Source organism: Salvelinus namaycush, chromosome 9, assembly GCF_016432855.1.
Source record: "Salvelinus namaycush isolate Seneca chromosome 9, SaNama_1.0, whole genome shotgun sequence".
NCBI classification, from domain to species: Eukaryota; Metazoa; Chordata; class Actinopteri; order Salmoniformes; family Salmonidae; genus Salvelinus; species Salvelinus namaycush.
In genome coordinates, this window is record NC_052315.1 from 5,993,839 (window position 1) to 6,014,506 (window position 20,668).

General features: G+C 53.0%; 1 protein-coding gene across 1 annotated transcript in view; it reads right to left on the reverse strand.

Moving 5' to 3' along the window:
• Positions 1-20,668, reverse strand: part of LOC120053616 (E3 ubiquitin-protein ligase RNF13-like) — an 89,281-nt gene that overhangs the window by 3,138 nt on the left and 65,475 nt on the right. Inside the window, exon 9 of the mRNA XM_039000758.1 lies at positions 17,409-17,489. Coding sequence (XP_038856686.1) covers positions 17,409-17,489 — 81 coding nt within the window. The remainder of the gene's footprint in view (positions 1-17,408; positions 17,490-20,668) is intronic.

Consider the following 20,668-nt stretch of genomic DNA (forward strand, 5'->3'; position numbering starts at 1 on the left):
TTGTTGGGGGTAGAGGACAGTAGGTTGTTGGGGGTAGAGGACAGTAGGTTGTTGGGGGTAGAGGACAGTAGGTTGTTGGGGGTAGAGGACAGTAGGTTGGGGGGGGGTAGAGGACAGTAGGTTGGGGGGGGGTAGAGGACAGTAGGTTGTTGGGTGTAGAGGACAGTAGGTTGTTGGAGGTAGAGGACAGTAGGTTGGGGGGGGGTAGAGGACAGTAGGTTGTTGGGGGTAGAGGACAGTAGGTTGTTGGGTGTAGAGGACAGTAGGTTGGGGGGGGGGTAGAGGACAGTAGGTTGTTGGGTGTAGAGGACAGTAGGTTGTTGGGGGTAGAGGACAGTAGGTTGTTGGGTGTAGAGGACAGTAGGTTGTTGGGTGTAGAGGACAGTAGGTTGTTGGGGGTAGAGGACAGTAGGTTGTTGGGGGTAGAGGACAGTAGGTTGTTGGAGGTAGAGGACAGTAGGTTGTTGGGGGGGGGGGGGGGGTAGAGGACAGTAGGTTGTTGGGGGTAAGAGGACAGTAGGTTGTTGGAGGTAGAGGACAGTAGGTTGTTGGGGGTAGAGGACAGTAGGTTGTTGGGTGTAGAGGACAGTAGGTTGTTGGGTGTAGAGGACAGTAGGTTGTTGGGGGTAGAGGACAGTAGGTTGTTGGGGGTAGAGGACAGTAGGTTGTTGGGGGTAGAGGACAGTAGGTTGTTGGAGGTAGAGGACAGTAGGTTGTTGGGGGTAGAGGACAGTAGGTTGTTGGGGGTAGAGGACAGTAGGTTGTTGGGGGTAGAGGACAGTAGGTTGTTGGGGGTAGAGGACAGTAGGTTGTTGGGTGTAGAGGACAGTAGGTTGTTGGGGGTAGAGGACAGTAGGTTGTTGGAGGTAGAGGACAGTAGGTTGTTGTGTATAGAGGACAGTAGGTTGTTGGGGGTAGAGGACAGTAGGTTGTTGGGGGTAGAGGACAGTAGGTTGTTGGAGGTAGAGGACAGTAGGTTGTTGGGGGTAGAGGACAGTAGGTTGTTGGGGGTAGAGGACAGTAGGTTGTTGGGGGTAGAGGACAGTAGGTTGTTGGAGGTAGAGGACAGTAGGTTGTTGGGGGTAGAGGACAGTAGGTTGTTGGGGGTAGAGGACAGTAGGTTGTTGGGTGTAGAGGACAGTAGGTTGTTGGGGGTAGAGGACAGTAGGTTGTTGGGTGTAGAGGACAGTAGGTTGTTGGGGGTAGAGGACAGTAGGTTGTTGGGGGTAGAGGACAGTAGGTTGTTGGGGGTAGAGGACAGTAGGTTGTTGGAGGTAGAGGACAGTAGGTTGTTGGGGGTAGAGGACAGTAGGTTGTTGGGGGTAGAGGACAGTAGGTTGTTGGGTGTAGAGGACAGTAGGTTGTTGGGGGTAGAGGACAGTAGGTTGTTGGAGGTAGAGGACAGTAGGTTGTTGTGTATAGAGGACAGTAGGTTGTTGGGGGTAGAGGACAGTAGGTTGTTGGGGGTAGAGGACAGTAGGTTGTTGGAGGTAGAGGACAGTAGGTTGTTGGGGGTAGAGGACAGTAGGTTGTTGGGGGTAGAGGACAGTAGGTTGTTGGGGGTAGAGGACAGTAGGTTGTTGTGGGTAGAGGACAGTAGGTTGTTGGGTGTAGAGGACAGTAGGTTGTTGGGGGTAGAGGACAGTAGGTTGTTGGGGGTAGAGGACAGTAGGTTGTTGTGGGTAGAGGACAGTAGGTTGTTGGGGGTAGAGGACAGTAGGTTGTTGGGGGTAGAGGACAGTAGGTTGTTGGGGGTAGAGGACAGTAGGTTGTTGGGTGTAGAGGACAGTAGGTTGTTGGGTGTAGAGGACAGTAGGTTGTTGGGTGTAGAGGACAGTAGGTTGTGGGGGTAGAGGACAGTAGGTTGTTGGGTGTAGAGGACAGTAGGTTGTTGGGTGTAGAGGACAGTAGGTTGTGGGGGTAGAGGACAGTAGGTTGTTGGGTGTAGAGGACAGTAGGTTGGGGGGGGGGGGGGGGGTAGAGGACAGTAGGTTGTTGGGTGTAGAGGACAGTAGGTTGTTGGGGGTAGAGGACAGTAGGTTGGGGGGGGGGGGGGTAGAGGACAGTAGGTTGTTGGGTGTAGAGGACAGTAGGTTGTTGGGGGTAGAGGGCAGTAGGTTGTTGGGGTAGAGGGCAGTAGGTTGGGGGGGGGGGGGGTAGAGGACAGTGGGGGGGGGGGGGGGGGGGTAGAGGACAGTAGGTTGTTGGGGGTAGAGGACAGTAGGTTGGGGGGGGGGGGGTAGAGGACAGTAGGTTGTTGGGGGTAGAGGACAGTAGGTTGTTGGGGGTAGAGGACAGTAGGTTGGGGGGGGGGGGGTAGAGGACAGTAGGTTGTTGGGGGTAAGAGGACAGTAGGTTGTTGGGGGTAGAGGACAGTAGGTTGTTGGGGGTAGAGGACAGTAGGTTGTTGGGTATAGAGGACAGTAGGTTGTTGGGGTAGAGGACAGTAGGTTGTTGGGTGTAGAGGACAGTAGGTTGTTGGGTGTAGAGGACAGTAGGTTGTTGTGGGTAGAGGACAGTAGGTTGTTGGGGGGTGTAGAGGACAGTAGGTTGTTGTGTATAGAGGACAGTAGGTTGTTGAGGGTAGAGGACAGTAGGTTGTTGGGGGTAGAGGACAGTAGGTTGTTGGGGGTAGAGGACAGTAGGTTGTTGGGGGTAGAGGACAGTAGGTTTGTTGGGGGTAGAGGACAGTAGGTTGTTGGGGGTAGAGGACAGTAGGTTGGGGGGGGGTAGAGGACAGTAGGTTGTTGGAGGTAGAGGACAGTAGGTTGGGGGGGGGTAGAGGACAGTAGGTTGTTGGGGGTAGAGGACAGTAGGTTGTTGGGGTAGAGGACAGTAGGTTGTTGGGTGTAGAGGACAGTAGGTTGGGGGGGGGGGTAGAGGACAGTAGGTTGTTGGGTGTAGAGGACAGTAGGTTGTTGGGGGTAGAGGACAGTAGGTTGTTGGGTGTAGAGGACAGTAGGTTGTTGGGGGTAGAGGACAGTAGGTTGTTGGGGGTAGAGGACAGTAGGTTGTTGGGGGTAGAGGACAGTAGGTTGTTGGGGGTAGAGGACAGTAGGTTGTTGGGTGTAGAGGACAGTAGGTTGTTGGAGGTAGAGGACAGTAGGTTGTTGGGGGGGGGGTAGAGGACAGTAGGTTGTTGGGGGTAAGAGGACAGTAGGTTGTTGGAGGTAGAGGACAGTAGGTTGTTGGGTGTAAGAGGACAGTAGGTTGTTGGGGGTAAGAGGACAGTAGGTTGTTGGAGGTAGAGGACAGTAGGTTGTTGGGGGTAGAGGACAGTAGGTTGTTGGGGGTAGAGGACAGTAGGTTGTTGGGTGTAGAGGACAGTAGGTTGTTGGGGGTAGAGGACAGTAGGTTGTTGGGGGTAGAGGACAGTAGGTTGTTGGGGGTAGAGGACAGTAGGTTGTTGGGGGTAGAGGACAGTAGGTTGTTGGGGGTAGAGGACAGTAGGTTGTTGGAGGTAGAGGACAGTAGGTTGTTGGGGGTAGAGGACAGTAGGTTGTTGGGGGTAGAGGACAGTAGGTTGTTGGGTGTAGAGGACAGTAGGTTGTTGGGGTAGAGGACAGTAGGTTGTTGGAGGTAGAGGACAGTAGGTTGTTGTGTATAGAGGACAGTAGGTTGGTGGGGGGTAGAGGACAGTAGGTTGTTGGGGGTAGAGGACAGTAGGTTGTTGGGGGTAGAGGACAGTAGGTTGTTGGAGGTAGAGGACAGTAGGTTGTTGGGGGTAGAGGACAGTAGGTTGTTGGGGGTAGAGGACAGTAGGTTGTTGGGGGTAGAGGACAGTAGGTGGTGGGGGATAGAGGACAGTAGGTTGTTGGAGGTAGAGGAGAGTAGGTTGTTGGGGTAGAGGAGAGTAGGTTGTTGGGGGTAGAGGACAGTAGGTTGTTGGGGGTAGAGGACAGTAGGTTGTTGGGGTAGAGGACAGTAGGTTGTTGGGGGTAGAGGACAGTAGGTTGTTGGGGGTAGAGGACAGTAGGTTGTTGGGGGTAGAGGACAGTAGGTTGTTGGGGGTAGAGGACAGTAGGTTGTTGGGGGTAGAGGACAGTAGGTTGTTGGGGTAGAGGACAGTAGGTTGTTGGGGGTAGAGGACAGTAGGTTGTTGGGGGTAGAGGACAGTAGGTTGTTGGGGTAGAGGACAGTAGGTTGTTGGGGGTGTGGTAGAGGACAGTAGGTTGTTGGGGGTAGAGGACAGTAGGTTGTTGGGGGTAGAGGACAGTAGGTTGTTGGGGTAGAGGACAGTAGGTTGTTGGGGTAGAGGACAGTAGGTTGTTGGGTGTAGAGGACAGTAGGTTGTTGGGGTAGAGGACAGTAGGTTGTTGGGGTAGAGGACAGTAGGTTGTTGTGGGTAGAGGACAGTAGGTTGTTGGGGGTAGAGGACAGTAGGTTGTTGGGTGTAGAGGACAGTAGGTTGTTGGGTGTAGAGGACAGTAGGTTGTTGGGTGTAGAGGACAGTAGGTGTGGGTAGAGGACAGTAGGTTGTTGGGTGTAGAGGACAGTAGGTTGGGGGGGGGGGGGGTAGAGGACAGTAGGTTGTTGGGTGTAGAGGACAGTAGGTTGTTGGGGGTAGAGGACAGTAGGTTGTTGGGTGTAGAGGACAGTAGGTTGTTGGGGGTAGAGGGCAGTAGGTTGGGGGGGGGGGGGTAGAGGACAGTGGGGGGGGGGGGGTAGAGGACAGTAGGTTGTTGGGGGTAGAGGACAGTAGGTTGGGGGGGGGGGGGTAGAGGACAGTAGGTTGTTGGGGGTAGAGGACAGTAGGTTGTTGGGGGTAGAGGACAGTAGGTTGGGGGGGGTAGAGGACAGTAGGTTGTTGGGGGTAAGAGGACAGTAGGTTGTTGGGGGTAGAGGACAGTAGGTTGTTGGGGGTAGAGGACAGTAGGTTGTTGGGGGTTAGAGGACAGTAGGTTGTTGGGTGTAGAGGACAGTAGGTTGTTGGGGGTAGAGGACAGTAGGTTGTTGGGTGTAGAGGACAGTAGGTTGTTGGGTGTAGAGGACAGTAGGTTGTTGGGGGTAGAGGACAGTAGGTTGTTGGGGGGTGTAGAGGACAGTAGGTTGTTGGGGGGTGTAGAGGACAGTAGGTTGTTGTGTATAGAGGACAGTAGGTTGTTGAGGGTAGAGGACCGTGGGTGTTGGGGGTAGAGGACAGTAGGTTGTTGGGGGTAGAGGACAGTAGGTTGTTGGGGGTAGAGGACAGTAGGTTGTTGGGGGTAGAGGACAGTAGGTTGTTGGGGGTAGAGGACAGTAGGTTGTTGGGGGTAGAGGACAGTAGGTTGTTGTGTATAGAGGACAGTAGATTGTTGGGGGTAGAGGACAGTAGGTTGTTGGGGGGGGGTAGAGGACAGTAGGTTGTTGGGGGGGTAGAGGACAGTAGGTTGTTGTGTATAGAGGACAGTAGGTTGTTGTGGGTAGAGGACAGTAGGTTGGGGGGGGGTAGAGGACAGTAGGTTGTTGGGTGTAGAGGACAGTAGATTGTTGAGGGTAGAGGACAGTAGGTTGTTGGGGGTAGAGGACAGTAGATTGTTGAGGGTAGAGGACAGTAGGTTGTTGGGGGTAGAGGACAGTAGGTTGTTGGGGGTAGAGGACAGTAGGTTGTTGGGGTAGAGGACAGTAGGTTGTTGGGGGGTGTAGAGGACAGTAGGTTGTTGGGGGGTGTAGAGGACAGTAGGTTTGTTGGGGGTAGAGGACAGTAGGTTGTTGGGTGTAGAGGACAGTAGGTTGGGGGGGGGCTAGAGGACAGTTGGTTGTTGGGTGTAGAGGACTGTAGGTTGTTGGCGGGTAGAGGACAGTAGGTTGTTGGGTGTAGAGGACAGTAGGTTGTTGGGGGTAGAGGACAGTAGGTTGTTGGGGGTAGAGGACAGTAGGTTGTTGGGTGTAGAGGACAGTAGGTTGTTGGAGGTAGAGGACAGTAGGTTGTTGGGGGGGGGGGGTAGAGGACAGTAGGTTGTTGGGGGTAAGAGGACAGTAGGTTGTTGGAGGTAGAGGACAGTAGGTTGTTGGGTGTAAGAGGACAGTAGGTTGTTGGGGGTAAGAGGACAGTAGGTTGTTGGAGGTAGAGGACAGTAGGTTGTTGGGGTAGAGGACAGTAGGTTGTTGGGGGTAGAGGACAGTAGGTTGTTGGGTGTAGAGGACAGTAGGTTGTTGGGGGTAGAGGACAGTAGGTTGTTGGGGGTAGAGGACAGTAGGTTGTTGGGGGTAGAGGACAGTAGGTTGTTGGGGGTAGAGGACAGTAGGTTGTTGGGGGTAGAGGACAGTAGGTTGTTGGAGGTAGAGGACAGTAGGTTGTTGGGGGTAGAGGACAGTAGGTTGTTGGGGGTAGAGGACAGTAGGTTGTTGGTGTAGAGGACAGTAGGTTGTTGGGGGTAGAGGACAGTAGGTTGTTGGAGGTAGAGGACAGTAGGTTGTTGTGTATAGAGGACAGTAGGTTGTTGGGGGTAGAGGACAGTAGGTTGTTGGGGGTAGAGGACAGTAGGTTGTTGGGGGTAGAGGACAGTAGGTTGTTGGAGGTAGAGGACAGTAGGTTGTTGGGGGTAGAGGACAGTAGGTTGTTGGGGGTAGAGGACAGTAGGTTGTTGGGGGTAGAGGACAGTAGGTTGTTGGGGATAGAGGAGAGTAGGTTGTTGGGGGTAGAGGAGAGTAGGTTGTTGGGGGTAGAGGACAGTAGGTTGTTGGGGGTAGAGGACAGTAGGTTGTTGGGGGTAGAGGACAGCAGGTTGTTGGGGGTAGAGGACAGTAGGTTGTTGGGGGTAGAGGACAGTAGGTTGTTGGGGTAGAGGACAGTAGGTTGTTGGGGGTAGAGGACAGTAGGTTGTTGGGGGTAGAGGACAGTAGGTTGTTGGGGGTAGAGGACAGTAGGTTGTTGGGGGTAGAGGACAGTAGGTTGTTGGGGGTAGAGGACAGTAGGTTGTTGGGGGTAGAGGACAGTAGGTTGTTGGGGGTAGAGGACAGTAGGTTGTTGGGGGTAGAGGACAGTAGGTTGTTGGGGGTAGAGGACAGTAGGTTGTTGGGGGTAGAGGACAGTAGGTTGTTGGGGGTAGAGGACAGTAGGTTGTTGGGGGTAGAGGACAGTAGGTTGTTGGGGGTAGAGGACAGTAGGTTGTTGTGGGTAGAGGACAGTAGGTTGTTGGGTGTAGAGGACAGTAGGTTGTTGGGGGTAGAGGACAGTAGGTTGTTGGGGTAGAGGACAGTAGGTTGTTGTGGGTAGAGGACAGTAGGTTGTGTGGGGTAGAGGACAGTAGGTTGTTGGGGGTAGAGGACAGTAGGTTGTTGGGTGTAGAGGACAGTAGGTTGTTGGGTGTAGAGGACAGTAGGTTGTGGGGGTAGAGGACAGTAGGTTGTTGGGTGTAGAGGACAGTAGGTTGGGGGGGGGGGGGTAGAGGACAGTAGGTTGTTGGGTGTAGAGGACAGTAGGTTGTTGGGGGTAGAGGACAGTAGGTTGTTGGGTGTAGAGGACAGTAGGTTGTTGGGGGTAGAGGGCAGTAGGTTGGGGGGGGGGGGGTAGAGGACAGTGGGGGGGGGGGGGTAGAGGACAGTAGGTTGTTGGGGGTAGAGGACAGTAGGTTGGGGGGGGGGGGGTAGAGGACAGTAGGTTGTTGGGGGTAGAGGACAGTAGGTTGTTGGGGGTAGAGGACAGTAGGTTGGGGGGGGTAAGAGGACAGTAGGTTGTTGGGGTAAGAGGACAGTAGGTTGTTGGGGGTAGAGGACAGTAGGTTGTTGGGGGTAGAGGACAGTAGGTTGTTGGGTGTAGAGGACAGTAGGTTGTTGGGGGTAGAGGACAGTAGGTTGTTGGGTGTAGAGGACAGTAGGTTGTTGGGTGTAGAGGACAGTAGGTTGTTGGGGGTAGAGGACAGTAGGTTGTTGGGGGGTGTAGAGGACAGTAGGTTGTTGGGGGGTGTAGAGGACAGTAGGTTGTTGTGTATAGAGGACAGTAGGTTGTTGAGGGTAGAGGACCGTAGGTTGTTGGGGGTAGAGGACAGTAGGTTGTTGGGGGTAGAGGACAGTAGGTTGTTGGGGGTAGAGGACAGTAGGTTGTTGGGGGTAGAGGACAGTAGGTTGTTGGGGGTAGAGGACAGTAGGTTGTTGGGGGTAGAGGACAGTAGGTTGTTGTGTATAGAGGACAGTAGATTGTTGGGGGTAGAGGACAGTAGGTTGTTGGGGGGGGTAGAGGACAGTAGGTTGTTGGGGGGGTAGAGGACAGTAGGTTGTTGTGTATAGAGGACAGTAGGTTGTTGTGGGTAGAGGACAGTAGGTTGGGGGGGGGTAGAGGACAGTAGGTTGTTGGGTGTAGAGGACAGTAGATTGTTGAGGGTAGAGGACAGTAGGTTGTTGGGGGTAGAGGACAGTAGATTGTTGAGGGTAGAGGACAGTAGGTTGTTGGGGGTAGAGGACAGTAGGTTGTTGGGGGTAGAGGACAGTAGGTTGTTGGGGGTAGAGGACAGTAGGTTGTTGGGGGTGTAGAGGACAGTAGGTTGTTGGGGGTGTAGAGGACAGTAGGTTGTTGAGGGTAGAGGACAGTAGGTTGTTGGGGGGTGTAGAGGACAGTAGGTTGGGGGGGGGTAGAGGACAGTAGGTTGTTGGGGGTAGAGGACAGTAGGTTGTTGGGGGTAGAGGACAGTAGGTTGTTGGGGGTAGAGGACAGTAGGTTGTTGGGGGTAGAGGACAGTAGGTTGTTGTGGGTAGAGGACAGTAGGTTGTTGGGGGTAGAGGACAGTAGGTTGTTGGGGGTAGAGGACAGTAGGTTGTTGGGGGTAGAGGACAGTAGGTTGTTGGAGGTAGAGGACAGTAGGTTGTTGGGGGTAGAGGACAGTAGGTTGTTGGGGGTAGAGGACAGTAGGTTGTTGGGGTAGAGGACAGTAGGTTGTTGGGGGTAGAGGACAGTAGGTTGTTGGGGGTAGAGGACAGTAGGTTGTTGGAGGTAGAGGACAGTAGGTTGTTGGGGGTAGAGGACAGTAGGTTGTTGGGGGTAGAGGACAGTAGGTTGTTGGGGGTAGAGGACAGTAGGTTGTTGGGGGTAGAGGACAGTAGGTTGTTGGGGGTAGAGGACAGTAGGTTGTTGGGGGTAGAGGACAGTAGGTTGTTGGGGGTAGAGGACAGTAGGTTGTTGGGGGTAGAGGACAGTAGGTTGTTGGGGGTAGAGGCCAGTAGGTTGTTGGGGGTAGAGGACAGTAGGTTGTTGGGGGTAGAGGACAGTAGGTTGTTGGGGGTAGAGGACAGTAGGTTGTTGGGTGTAAAGGACAGTAGGTTGTTGTGGGTAGAGGACAGTAGGTTGTTGGGTGTAGAGGACAGTAGGTTGTTGGGGGTAGAGGACAGTAGGTTGTTGGGGGTAGAGGACAGTAGGTTGTTGTGGGTAGAGGACAGTAGGTTGTTGGGGGTAGAGGACAGTAGGTTGTTGGGGGTAGAGGACAGTAGGTTGTTGGGTGTAGAAGACAGTAGGTTGTTGGGTGTAGAGGACAGTAGGTTGTGGGGGTAGAGGACAGTAGGTTGTTGGGTGTAGAGGACAGTAGGTTGGGGGGGGGGGGTAGAGGACAGTAGGTTGTTGGGTGTAGAGGACAGTAGGTTGTTGGGGGTAGAGGGCAGTAGGTTGGGGGGGGGGGGGGGGTAGAGGACAGTGGGGGGGGGGGGGGGGGGTAGAGGACAGTAGGTTGTTGGGGGTAGAGGACAGTAGGTTGTTGGGGGTAGAGGACAGTAGGTTGTTGGGGGTAGAGGACAGTAGGTTGTTGGGGGTAGAGGACAGTAGGTTGTTGGGTGTAGAGGACAGTAGGTTGGGGGGGGGGGGGTAGAGGACAGTAGGTTGTTGGGTGTAGAGGACAGTAGGTTGTTGGGGGTAGAGGACAGTAGGTTGTTGGGTGTAGAGGACAGTAGGTTGTTGGGGGTAGAGGACAGTAGGTTGTTGGGGGTAGAGGACAGTAGGTTGTTGGGGGTAGAGGACAGTAGGTTGTTGGGGGTAGAGGACAGTAGGTTGTTGGGTGTAGAGGACAGTAGGTTGTTGGAGGTAGAGGACAGTAGGTTGTTGGGGGGGGGGGGTAGAGGACAGTAGGTTGTTGGGGGTAAGAGGACAGTAGGTTGTTGGAGGTAGAGGACAGTAGGTTGTTGGGTGTAAGAGGACAGTAGGTTGTTGGGGGTAAGAGGACAGTAGGTTGTTGGAGGTAGAGGACAGTAGGTTGTTGGGGGTAGAGGACAGTAGGTTGTTGGGGTAGAGGACAGTAGGTTGTTGGGTGTAGAGGACAGTAGGTTGTTGGGGGTAGAGGACAGTAGGTTGTTGGGGGTAGAGGACAGTAGGTTGTTGGGGGTAGAGGACAGTAGGTTGTTGGGGGTAGAGGACAGTAGGTTGTTGGGGTAGAGGACAGTAGGTTGTTGGAGGTAGAGGACAGTAGGTTGTTGGGGTAGAGGACAGTAGGTTGTTGGGGGTAGAGGACAGTAGGTTGTTGGGTGTAGAGGACAGTAGGTTGTTGGGGGTAGAGGACAGTAGGTTGTTGGAGGTAGAGGACAGTAGGTTGTTGTGTATAGAGGACAGTAGGTTGTTGGGGGTAGAGGACAGTAGGTTGTTGGGGGTAGAGGACAGTAGGTTGTTGGAGGTAGAGGACAGTAGGTTGTTGGGGGTAGAGGACAGTAGGTTGTTGGGGGTAGAGGACAGTAGGTTGTTGGGGGTAGAGGACAGTAGGTTGTTGGGGGTAGAGGACAGTAGGTTGTTGGGGATAGAGGACAGTAGGTTGTTGGAGGTAGAGGAGAGTAGGTGTTGGAGGTAGAGGAGAGTAGGTTGTTGGGGGTAGAGGACAGTAGGTTGTTGGGGGTAGAGGACAGTAGGTTGTTGGGGGTAGAGGACAGTAGGTTGTTGGGGGTAGAGGACAGTAGGTTGTTGGGGTAGAGGACAGTAGGTTGTTGGGGGTAGAGGACAGTAGGTTGTTGGAGGTAGAGGACAGTAGGTTGTTGGGGGTAGAGGACAGTAGGTTGTTGGGGGTAGAGGACAGTAGGTTGTTGGGGGTAGAGGACAGTAGGTTGTTGGGGGTAGAGGACAGTAGGTTGTTGGGGGTAGAGGACAGTAGGTTGTTGGGGGTAGAGGACAGTAGGTTGTTGGGGGTAGAGGACAGTAGGTTGTTGGGGGTAGAGGACAGTAGGTTGTTGTGGGTAGAGGACAGTAGGTTGTTGGGGGTAGAGGACAGTAGGTTGTTGTGGGTAGAGGACAGTAGGTTGTTGGGTGTAGAGGACAGTAGGTTGTTGTGGGTAGAGGACAGTAGGTTGTTGGGTGTAGAGGACAGTAGGTTGTTGGGGGTAGAGGACAGTAGGTTGTTGGGGGTAGAGGACAGTAGGTTGTTGTGGGTAGAGGACAGTAGGTTGTTGGGGGTAGAGGACAGTAGGTTGTTGGGGGTAGAGGACAGTAGGTTGTTGGGTGTAGAGGACAGTAGGTTGTTGGGTGTAGAGGACAGTAGGTTGTGGGGGTAGAGGACAGTAGGTTGTTGGGTGTAGAGGACAGTAGGTTGGGGGGGGGGGGGGGTAGAGGACAGTAGGTTGTTGGGTGTAGAGGACAGTAGGTTGTTGGGGGTAGAGGACAGTAGGTTGGGGGGGGGGGGGGGGGGGTAGAGGACAGTAGGTTGTTGGGTGTAGAGGACAGTAGGTTGTTGGGGGTAGAGGGCAGTAGGTTGGGGGGGGGGGGGTAGAGGACAGTGGGGGGGGGGGGGGGTAGAGGACAGTAGGTTGTTGGGGGTAGAGGACAGTAGGTTGGGGGGGGGGGGGGTAGAGGACAGTAGGTTGTTGGGGGTAGAGGACAGTAGGTTGTTGGGGGTAGAGGACAGTAGGTTGTTGGGGGTAGAGGACAGTAGGTTGGGGGGGGTAGAGGACAGTAGGTTGTTGGGGGTAAGAGGACAGTAGGTTGTTGGGGGTAGAGGACAGTAGGTTGTTGGGGGTAGAGGACAGTAGGTTGTTGGGGGTAGAGGACAGTAGGTTGTTGGGTGTAGAGGACAGTAGGTTGTTGGGGGTAGAGGACAGTAGGTTGTTGGGTGTAGAGGACAGTAGGTTGTTGGGTGTAGAGGACAGTAGGTTGTTGGGGGTAGAGGACAGTAGGTTGTTGGGGGGTGTAGAGGACAGTAGGTTGTTGGGGGGTGTAGAGGACAGTAGGTTGTTGTGTATAGAGGACAGTAGGTTGTTGAGGGTAGAGGACCGTAGGTTGTTGGGGGTAGAGGACAGTAGGTTGTTGGGGGTAGAGGACAGTAGGTTGTTGGGGGGTAGAGGACAGTAGGTTGTTGGGGGTAGAGGACAGTAGGTTGTTGGGGGTAGAGGACAGTAGGTTGTTGGGGGTAGAGGACAGTAGGTTGTTGTGTATAGAGGACAGTAGGTTGTTGGGGGTAGAGGACAGTAGGTTGTTGGGGGGGGTAGAGGACAGTAGGTTGTTGGGGGGGTAGAGGACAGTAGGTTGTTGTGTATAGAGGACAGTAGGTTGTTGTGGGTAGAGGACAGTAGGTTGGGGGGGGGTAGAGGACAGTAGGTTGTTGGGTGTAGAGGACAGTAGATTGTTGAGGGTAGAGGACAGTAGGTTGTTGGGGGTAGAGGACAGTAGATTGTTGAGGGTAGAGGACAGTAGGTTGTTGGGGGTAGAGGACAGTAGGTTGTTGGGGGTAGAGGACAGTAGGTTGTTGGGGGTAGAGGACAGTAGGTTGTTGGGGGGTGTAGAGGACAGTAGGTTGTTGGGGGGTGTAGAGGACAGTAGGTTGTTGAGGGTAGAGGACAGTAGGTTGTTGGGGGGTGTAGAGGACAGTAGGTTGGGGGGGGTAGAGGACAGTAGGTTGTTGGGGGTAGAGGACAGTAGGTTGTTGGGGGTAGAGGACAGTAGGTTGTTGGGGGTAGAGGACAGTAGGTTGTTGGGGGTAGAGGACAGTAGGTTGTTGTGGGTAGAGGACAGTAGGTTGTTGTGGGTAGAGGACAGTAGGTTGTTGGGGGTAGAGGACAGTAGGTTGTTGGGGGTAGAGGACAGTAGGTTGTTGGAGGTAGAGGACAGTAGGTTGTTGGGGGTAGAGGACAGTAGGTTGTTGGGGGTAGAGGACAGTAGGTTGTTGGGGGTAGAGGACAGTAGGTTGTTGGGGGTAGAGGACAGTAGGTTGTTGGGGGTAGAGGACAGTAGGTTGTTGGAGGTAGAGGACAGTAGGTTGTTGGGGGTAGAGGACAGTAGGTTGTTGGGGGTAGAGGACAGTAGGTTGTTGGGGGTAGAGGACAGTAGGTTGTTGGGGTAGAGGACAGTAGGTGTTGGGGTAGAGGACAGTAGGTTGTTGGGGGTAGAGGACAGTAGGGTAGGTTGTTGGGGGTAGAGGACAGTAGGTTGTTGGGGGTAGAGGCCAGTAGGTTGTTGGGGGTAGAGGACAGTAGGTTGTTGGGGGTAGAGGACAGTAGGTTGTTGGGGGTAGAGGACAGTAGGTTGTTGGGTGTAAAGGACAGTAGGTTGTTGTGGGTAGAGGACAGTAGGTTGTTGGGTGTAGAGGACAGTAGGTTGTTGGGGGTAGAGGACAGTAGGTTGTTGGGGGTAGAGGACAGTAGGTTGTTGTGGGTAGAGGACAGTAGGTTGTTGGGGGTAGAGGACAGTAGGTTGTTGGGGGTAGAGGACAGTAGGTTGTTGGGTGTAGAAGACAGTAGGTTGTTGGGTGTAGAGGACAGTAGGTTGTGGGGGTAGAGGACAGTAGGTTGGGGGGGGGGTGTAGAGGACAGTAGGTTGTTGGGGTAGAGGGCAGTAGGTTGGGGGGGGGGGGGGGGTAGAGGACAGTGGGGGGGGGGGGGGGGGGGTAGAGGACAGTAGGTTGTTGGGGGTAGAGGACAGTAGGTTGTTGGGGGTAGAGGACAGTAGGTTGTTGGGGGTAGAGGACAGTAGGTTGTTGGGGGTAGAGGACAGTAGGTTGTTGGGGGTAGAGGACAGTAGGTTGTTGTGGGTAGAGGACAGTAGGTTGTTGGGGGGTGTAGAGGACAGTAGGTTGTTGTGTATAGAGGACAGTAGGTTGTTGAGGGTAGAGGACCGTAGGTTGTTGGGGGTAGAGGACAGTAGGTTGGGGGGGGGGTGTAGAGGACAGTAGGTTGTTGGGGGTAGAGGGCAGTAGGTTGGGGGGGGGGGGGGGGGTAGAGGACAGTGGGGGGGGGGGGGGGGGGGGTAGAGGACAGTAGGTTGTTGGGGGTAGAGGACAGTAGGTTGTTGGGGGTAGAGGACAGTAGGTTGTTGGGGGTAGAGGACAGTAGGTTGTTGGGGGTAGAGGACAGTAGGTTGTTGGGGGTAGAGGACAGTAGGTTGTTGTGGGTAGAGGACAGTAGGTTGTTGGGGGGTGTAGAGGACAGTAGGTTGTTGTGTATAGAGGACAGTAGGTTGTTGAGGGTAGAGGACCGTAGGTTGTTGGGGGTAGAGGACAGTAGGTTGTTGGGGGTAGAGGACAGTAGGTTGTTGGGGGTAGAGGACAGTAGGTTGTTGGGGGTAGAGGACAGTAGGTTGTTGTGTATAGAGGACAGTAGGTTGTTGGGGGTAGAGGACAGTAGGTTGTTGGGGGGGGTAGAGGACAGTAGGTTGTTGTGTATAGAGGACAGTAGGTTGTTGTGGGTAGAGGACAGTAGGTTGGGGGGGGGTAGAGGACAGTAGGTTGTTGGGTGTAGAGGACAGTAGATTGTTGAGGGTAGAGGACAGTAGGTTGTTGAGGGTAGAGGACAGTAGGTTGTTGGGGGTAGAGGACAGTAGGTTGTTGGGGGTAGAGGACAGTAGGTTGTTGGGGGTAGAGGACAGTAGGTTGTTGGGGGTAGAGGACAGTAGGTTGTTGAGGGTAGAGGACAGTAGGTTGTTGGGGGTAGAGGACAGTAGGTTGGGGGGGGGTAGAGGACAGTAGGTTGTTGGGGGTAGAGGACAGTAGGTTGGGGGGGGGTAGAGGACAGTAGGTTGTTGGGGGTAGAGGACAGTAGGTTGGGGGGGGTAGAGGACAGTAGGTTGTTGGGGGTAGAGGACAGTAGGTTGTTGGGGGTAGAGGACAGTAGGTTGTTGTGTATAGAGGACAGTAGGTTGTTGTGTATAGAGGACAGTAGGTTGTTGGGGGTAGAGGACAGTAGGTTGTTGGGGGTAGAGGACAGTAGGTTGTTGTGTATAGAGGACAGTAGGTTGTTGGGGGTAGAGGACAGTAGGTTGTTGGGGGTAGAGGACAGTAGGTTGTTGGGGGTAGAGGACAGTAGGTTGTTGGGGGTAGAGGACAGTAGGTTGTTGGGGGTAGAGGACAGTAGGTTGTTGGGGGTAGAGGACAGTAGGTTGTTGGGGGTAGAGGACAGTAGGTTGTTGGGGGTAGAGGACAGTAGGTTGTTGGGGTAGAGGACAGTAGGTTGTTGGGGTAGAGGACAGTAGGTTGTTGGGGGTAGAGGACAGTAGGTTGTTGGGGGTAGAGGACAGTAGGTTGTTGGGGGTAGAGGACAGTAGGTTGTTGGGGGTAGAGGACAGTAGGTTGTTGGGGGTAGAGGACAGTAGGTTGTTGGGGGTAGAGGACAGTAGGTTGTTGGGGGTAGAGGACAGTAGGTTGTTGGGGTAGAGGACAGTAGGTTGTTGGGGGTAGAGGACAGTAGGTTGGGGGGGGGTAGAGGACAGTAGGTTGTTGGGGGGTAGAGGACAGTAGGTTGTTGGGGGTAGAGGACAGTAGGTTGTTGGGGGTAGAGGACAGTAGGTTGTTGGGGTAGAGGACAGTAGGTTGTTGGGGGTAGAGGACAGTAGGTTGTTGGGTGTAGAGGACAGTAGGTTGTTGTGGGTAGAGGACAGTAGGTTGTTGGGGGTAGAGGACAGTAGGTTGTTGGGGGTAGAGGACAGTAGGTTGTTGGGGGTAGAGGACAGTAGGTTGTTGGGGGTAGAGGACAGTAGGTTGTTGGGGGTAGAGGACAGTAGGTTGTTGGGGGTAGAGGACAGTAGGTTGTTGGGGGTAGAGGACAGTAGGTTGTTGGGGGTAGAGGACAGTAGGTTGTTGGGGGTAGAGGACAGTAGGTTGTTGGGGGTAGAGGACAGTAGGTTGTTGGGGGTAGAGGACAGTAGGTTGTTGGGGGTAGAGGACAGTAGGTTGTTGTGTATAGAGGACAGTAGGTTGTTGGAGGTAGAGGACAGTAGGTTGTTGGAGGTAGAGGACAGTAGGTTGTTGGGGGTAGAGGACAGTAGGTTGTTGGGTGTAGAGGACAGTAGGTTGTTGGGTGTAGAGGACAGTAGGTTGTTGGGGGTAGAGGACAGTAGGTTGTTGGGGGTAGAGGACAGTAGGTTGTTGGGTGTAGAGGACAGTAGGTTGTTGGGGGTAGAGGACAGTAGGTTGTTGGGGGTAGAGGACAGTAGGTTGTTGGGGGTAGAGGACAGTAGGTTGTTGGGGGTAGAGGACAGTAGGTTGGGGGGGGGGGGGTAGAGGACAGTAGGTTGTTGGGGGTAGAGGACAGTAGGTTGGGGGGGGGGGGTAGAGGACAGTAGGTTGGGGGGGGGGGGTAGAGGACAGTAGGTTGTTGGGGGTAGAGGACAGTAGGTTGTTGGGGGTAGAGGACAGTAGGTTGTTGGGGGTAGAGGACAGTAGGTTGTTGGGGGTAGAGGACAGTAGGTTGTTGGGGGTAGAGGACAGTAGGTTGTTGGGGATAGAGGACAGTAGGTTGTTGGGGGTAGAGGACAGTAGGTTGGGGGGGGGGGGGGGTAGAGGACAGTAGGTTGTTGGGGGTAGAGGACAGTAGGTTGGGGGGGGGGGGGGTAGAGGACAGTAGGTTGGGGGGGGGGGGTAGAGGACAGTAGGTTGTTGGGGGTAGAGGACAGTAGGTTGTTGGGGGTAGAGGACAGTAGGTTGTTGGGGGTAGAGGACAGTAGGTTGTTGGGGGTAGAGGACAGTAGGTTGTTGGGAGTAGAGGACAGTAGGTTGGGGGGGGGGTGGAGGACAGTAGGTTGGGGGGGGGGGGGTAGAGGACAGTAGGTTGTTGGGGGTAGAGGACAGTAGGTTGTTGGGGGTAGAGGACAGTAGGTTGTTGGGGGTAGAGGACAGTAGGTTGTTGGGGGTAGAGGACAGTAGGTTGTTGGGTGTAGAGGACAGTAGGTTGTTGTGGGTAGAGGACAGTAGGTTGTTGGGGGTAGAGGACAGTAGGTTGTTGGGGGTAGAGGACAGTAGGTTGTTGGGGGTAGAGGACAGTAGGTTGTTGGGGGTAGAGGACAGTAGGTTGTTGGGGGTAGAGGACAGTAGGTTGTTGGGTGTAGAGGACAGTAGGTTGTTGGGGGTAGAGGACAGTAGGTTGTTGGGGGTAGAGGACAGTAGGTTGTTGGGGGTAGAGGACAGTAGGTTGTTGGAGGTAGAGGACAGTAGGTTGTTGGGGGTAGAGGACAGTAGGTTGTTGGGGGTAGAGGACAGTAGGTTGTTGGGGGGGGGGGGGGGGGTAGAGGACAGTAGGTTGTTTGGAGGGGGGTAGGTCAGGCTCACCGTGGGAGCAGGGAAGGACCCGGAGCTTGTCTCCATCCTCATACTCGTCGAGGCAGATGGCGCACACATCGTAGACGTCGCCTGGGTCAAAAAGACAAAGATCAATGGCAGGACAATATACAGAAACATCCTCCTTATAAAGACATTGTGTTGCCTGCATTTATTTAAATGACGAGCTGAGTCAGACTACTGACAACTGAATCATTCCTCTACATTCTGACACCACACTGGTCATTCCTCTACATTCGTTTCGTACTAAGTTCTCACTCTTTCCAAAATGGCTGCCAGGTAGGCAGCTGCTGAATAGGGCCTAGGCGTATTTCCTTTTTCAGTCCTGACGTTCCGGAGGACTTCTTGGCTCGGGTCAAGTCAGAAAAAACGCTGGGCCCCCTCTAAAAGCCCAGAAATTCCCGTTCGAAATTCCACAGCATTCTTCCCTGCCACTTCGCTTGTGGGGAGGAGGATGTGCAGTGCTGTGGAGGGGCCGGTGTTTATGCGAGCTTTAAATGAGCATGTTTTGGCTGTTCCCCAGTATCCGTGCCAGGACTGCATGTGACCGTATAAGGATGAGGAGTCACAGCCACTCCCCCCTTCAATAACGTCACTCTCCCTCTTTTTTTTGTGCCTTTCCTCTGTCTCGTTCACTTTTTCTCAGACTGTCTCTGTTGCCTTTCTCCAACTCTCTGTTTGTCACACTTCCTCTCTTTTTATAATTCCCCCAGTCTCTCTTCCTTCTCTCTCCCTCGCTCTCTGTAACCCAGTGCTGGACAGAGGGGTGAGAGAAAGGGAGCGTTTTATAAAAGCCATGGGTCTAGCACACTCAGGAAATGCTGAACTGTGTCACTGGGCTATTCTGAGTGAAGTTTAGCACTAAGCAGAAAAATACTTTCAACACCACAAACTCAGGGGTGCACTGCTTAGTATTATTAGTTGTATTCAGTAAGACATAGTGAATAACACAAAGGCACAAACACAGTGACATCTAAGACCTGCTCCGCAGCGTAACAGCCCAGTTTAACAACCTGATATAGCAAAGTAAACAACACGTGTGCCTTATGGTCAAGTACTCCATTCAGCTTGTATAAAAAATATATATATTTAACCTTTATTTAACTGGGAAAATCAGTTAAGAACAAAATTCTTATTTACAATGACTGCCTACCCCGGGCCAAACCCGGAATGACGGTGGGCCAATTGTGGGCCAAGTCCCCTATGGGACTCCCAATCACGGCCGGTTGTGATACAGCCTGGACTCAAAACAAGGGTCTGGTAGTGACGCCTCTAGCACAGAGATGCAGTGCCTTGCGCCACTCGGGAGTCCAAACTCGCCTCAATTCAAGTTCATTTTAGTCTTCATTTGATGATTTCTACGAGGTCCTTATCTGATTGGTCCGATATCAGTATATTTTTCAAGGCCACTGTCCCTATCAAGCAGTTCAAGTTTGTGTCGGTCAGAGAGAAGCATGGCGGCAGAATTATTGATTGTTGAGCAAAATTCACTTTCTGGTCATCCCTTCTCACAAAAGGGATTAAACTCCTCCGGCTGATCAGAGGAGCTGATGTGAGCATATTACTCACATTTCCTGGAACTTTACACTCAATGTACTGAGTACTGTTAGTAGTGATGATATCACTATTTACATTAGATACATCACACGTCAACAACATATGTGGGAACGAAAGATTCAATAACGTTTTTTAAACACAGCAGCGTAAAAAAAAAGAAAAGAATTATAGAAGCATTAAACCTTCAACCATTTGGAAGAGTCTCTGTTTAGCCAATAATGTTAATCAGACTCTGTATACGGTTTGATTAACACGTTATTATCGCATTATCGCTGATTGCGACAGGCTCTTTTCCACACTACCCTCAACTGACATCGCGTTGAAGAGGCCCCTAAGGGGTTTTGGGGGCCAGTAGTTTAAAAAGAGCCAGAATGTCAATGCAAGTCCTCCATTTTGCTCCAGCCAGTCAACCAGCCAGCATTCCTCGGTCTTAGGAAGAATCATACTGCCCTACTGAACTAATCAGAGCGAGGAGACAACAATGTGTTTGTGTGTGTACACTTGTGACTTTTGTGTGACGGGCACAGATCTGCACAACTACCTACAGATAGAAGGGCTGTATCACCATCTTCCTGCCTCACTGTTCACAAAGCCTCAGTGTATATATTCAGCCCAGGGCTGGAACAGGGGAGGGGAGGAGCACACACGGTGACTCATCAGTCAGAGAGCCCCGGGGAGAGAAGCAGAGGGCAGGGGTCAGAGGGAGAGCCCGGTCCCTCTCAGACATGGAGCAATGAGGTACCATCTTGGGTTGAGTGGTTTTAGAAGAGTGAACTAGAGCGAGGGGAAATGAATCTCCCTGGCTTCCTCTGGTATGGAGGTTGTTGTGTCTGCTCCTCATCTGGTGGCGACACCAGACACACACCCTCCGCCTTAACCAGAGCCGGAAAGACAGTCAAAAAGCACACAGTCAACACGGTAAGCTTATATGGATGATGCACGGGCTAGCAATAAGGCTACACCAAAGTCAATACTCGAGGAGCTATAAAACTGCATTAGCCTCCTAGGAAGACCACAGGAACTAAAACTAGGGATAGCATCAAAGCTAATTCAAAAGCTAATCAACAGCTAACAACAAGGCTAGCAAACAGTTAGCATCAACACAAGGTACAACATCGGCACAGCACAGTGGTACTAGGCCCTATGCTCCAGAATTAGCTAATGTTAGTATTACATCATGTTTACTAGCCTAGTATTATTGAATATAATACTCCTCAGACTAGTATTGTGTGGTAATTACGCTGCTATTGTACATGGCATTGACACAGGTACCGGTCTATTCAAAGCCCCTCCCATTGTGCTCTATGTACAGTGTGTTCTGCCTGTGAGTCTCATCTCCAGACATGCAAGTCTGACATCATCCCACGCCCTTCTCTCTCACACACACACACACACACACACACCAAATTCCCCATTACCGCTGCAGGCTAGACTAGACGCTCTGCAACGGCACAGACAATACGCTAGGCCGGTTAATCAGCTAGCATCTCGCCCACATGTCATCCCGCTGCCCGTAGAAGCCTGCATCGCTCACTTAAGGGAATTAATACTCGCTTTATTCACACCACTGGAGGTATAATTGCATCAGTGCACACTGTGCTTCTCTGGGATCTGAGTCTCGCAGCCCCAAACAGCCCCTGGATTGACAGGGAAAACAACTAAAAAAGACCTAGCGTGCTAACACTCCAGTGTGA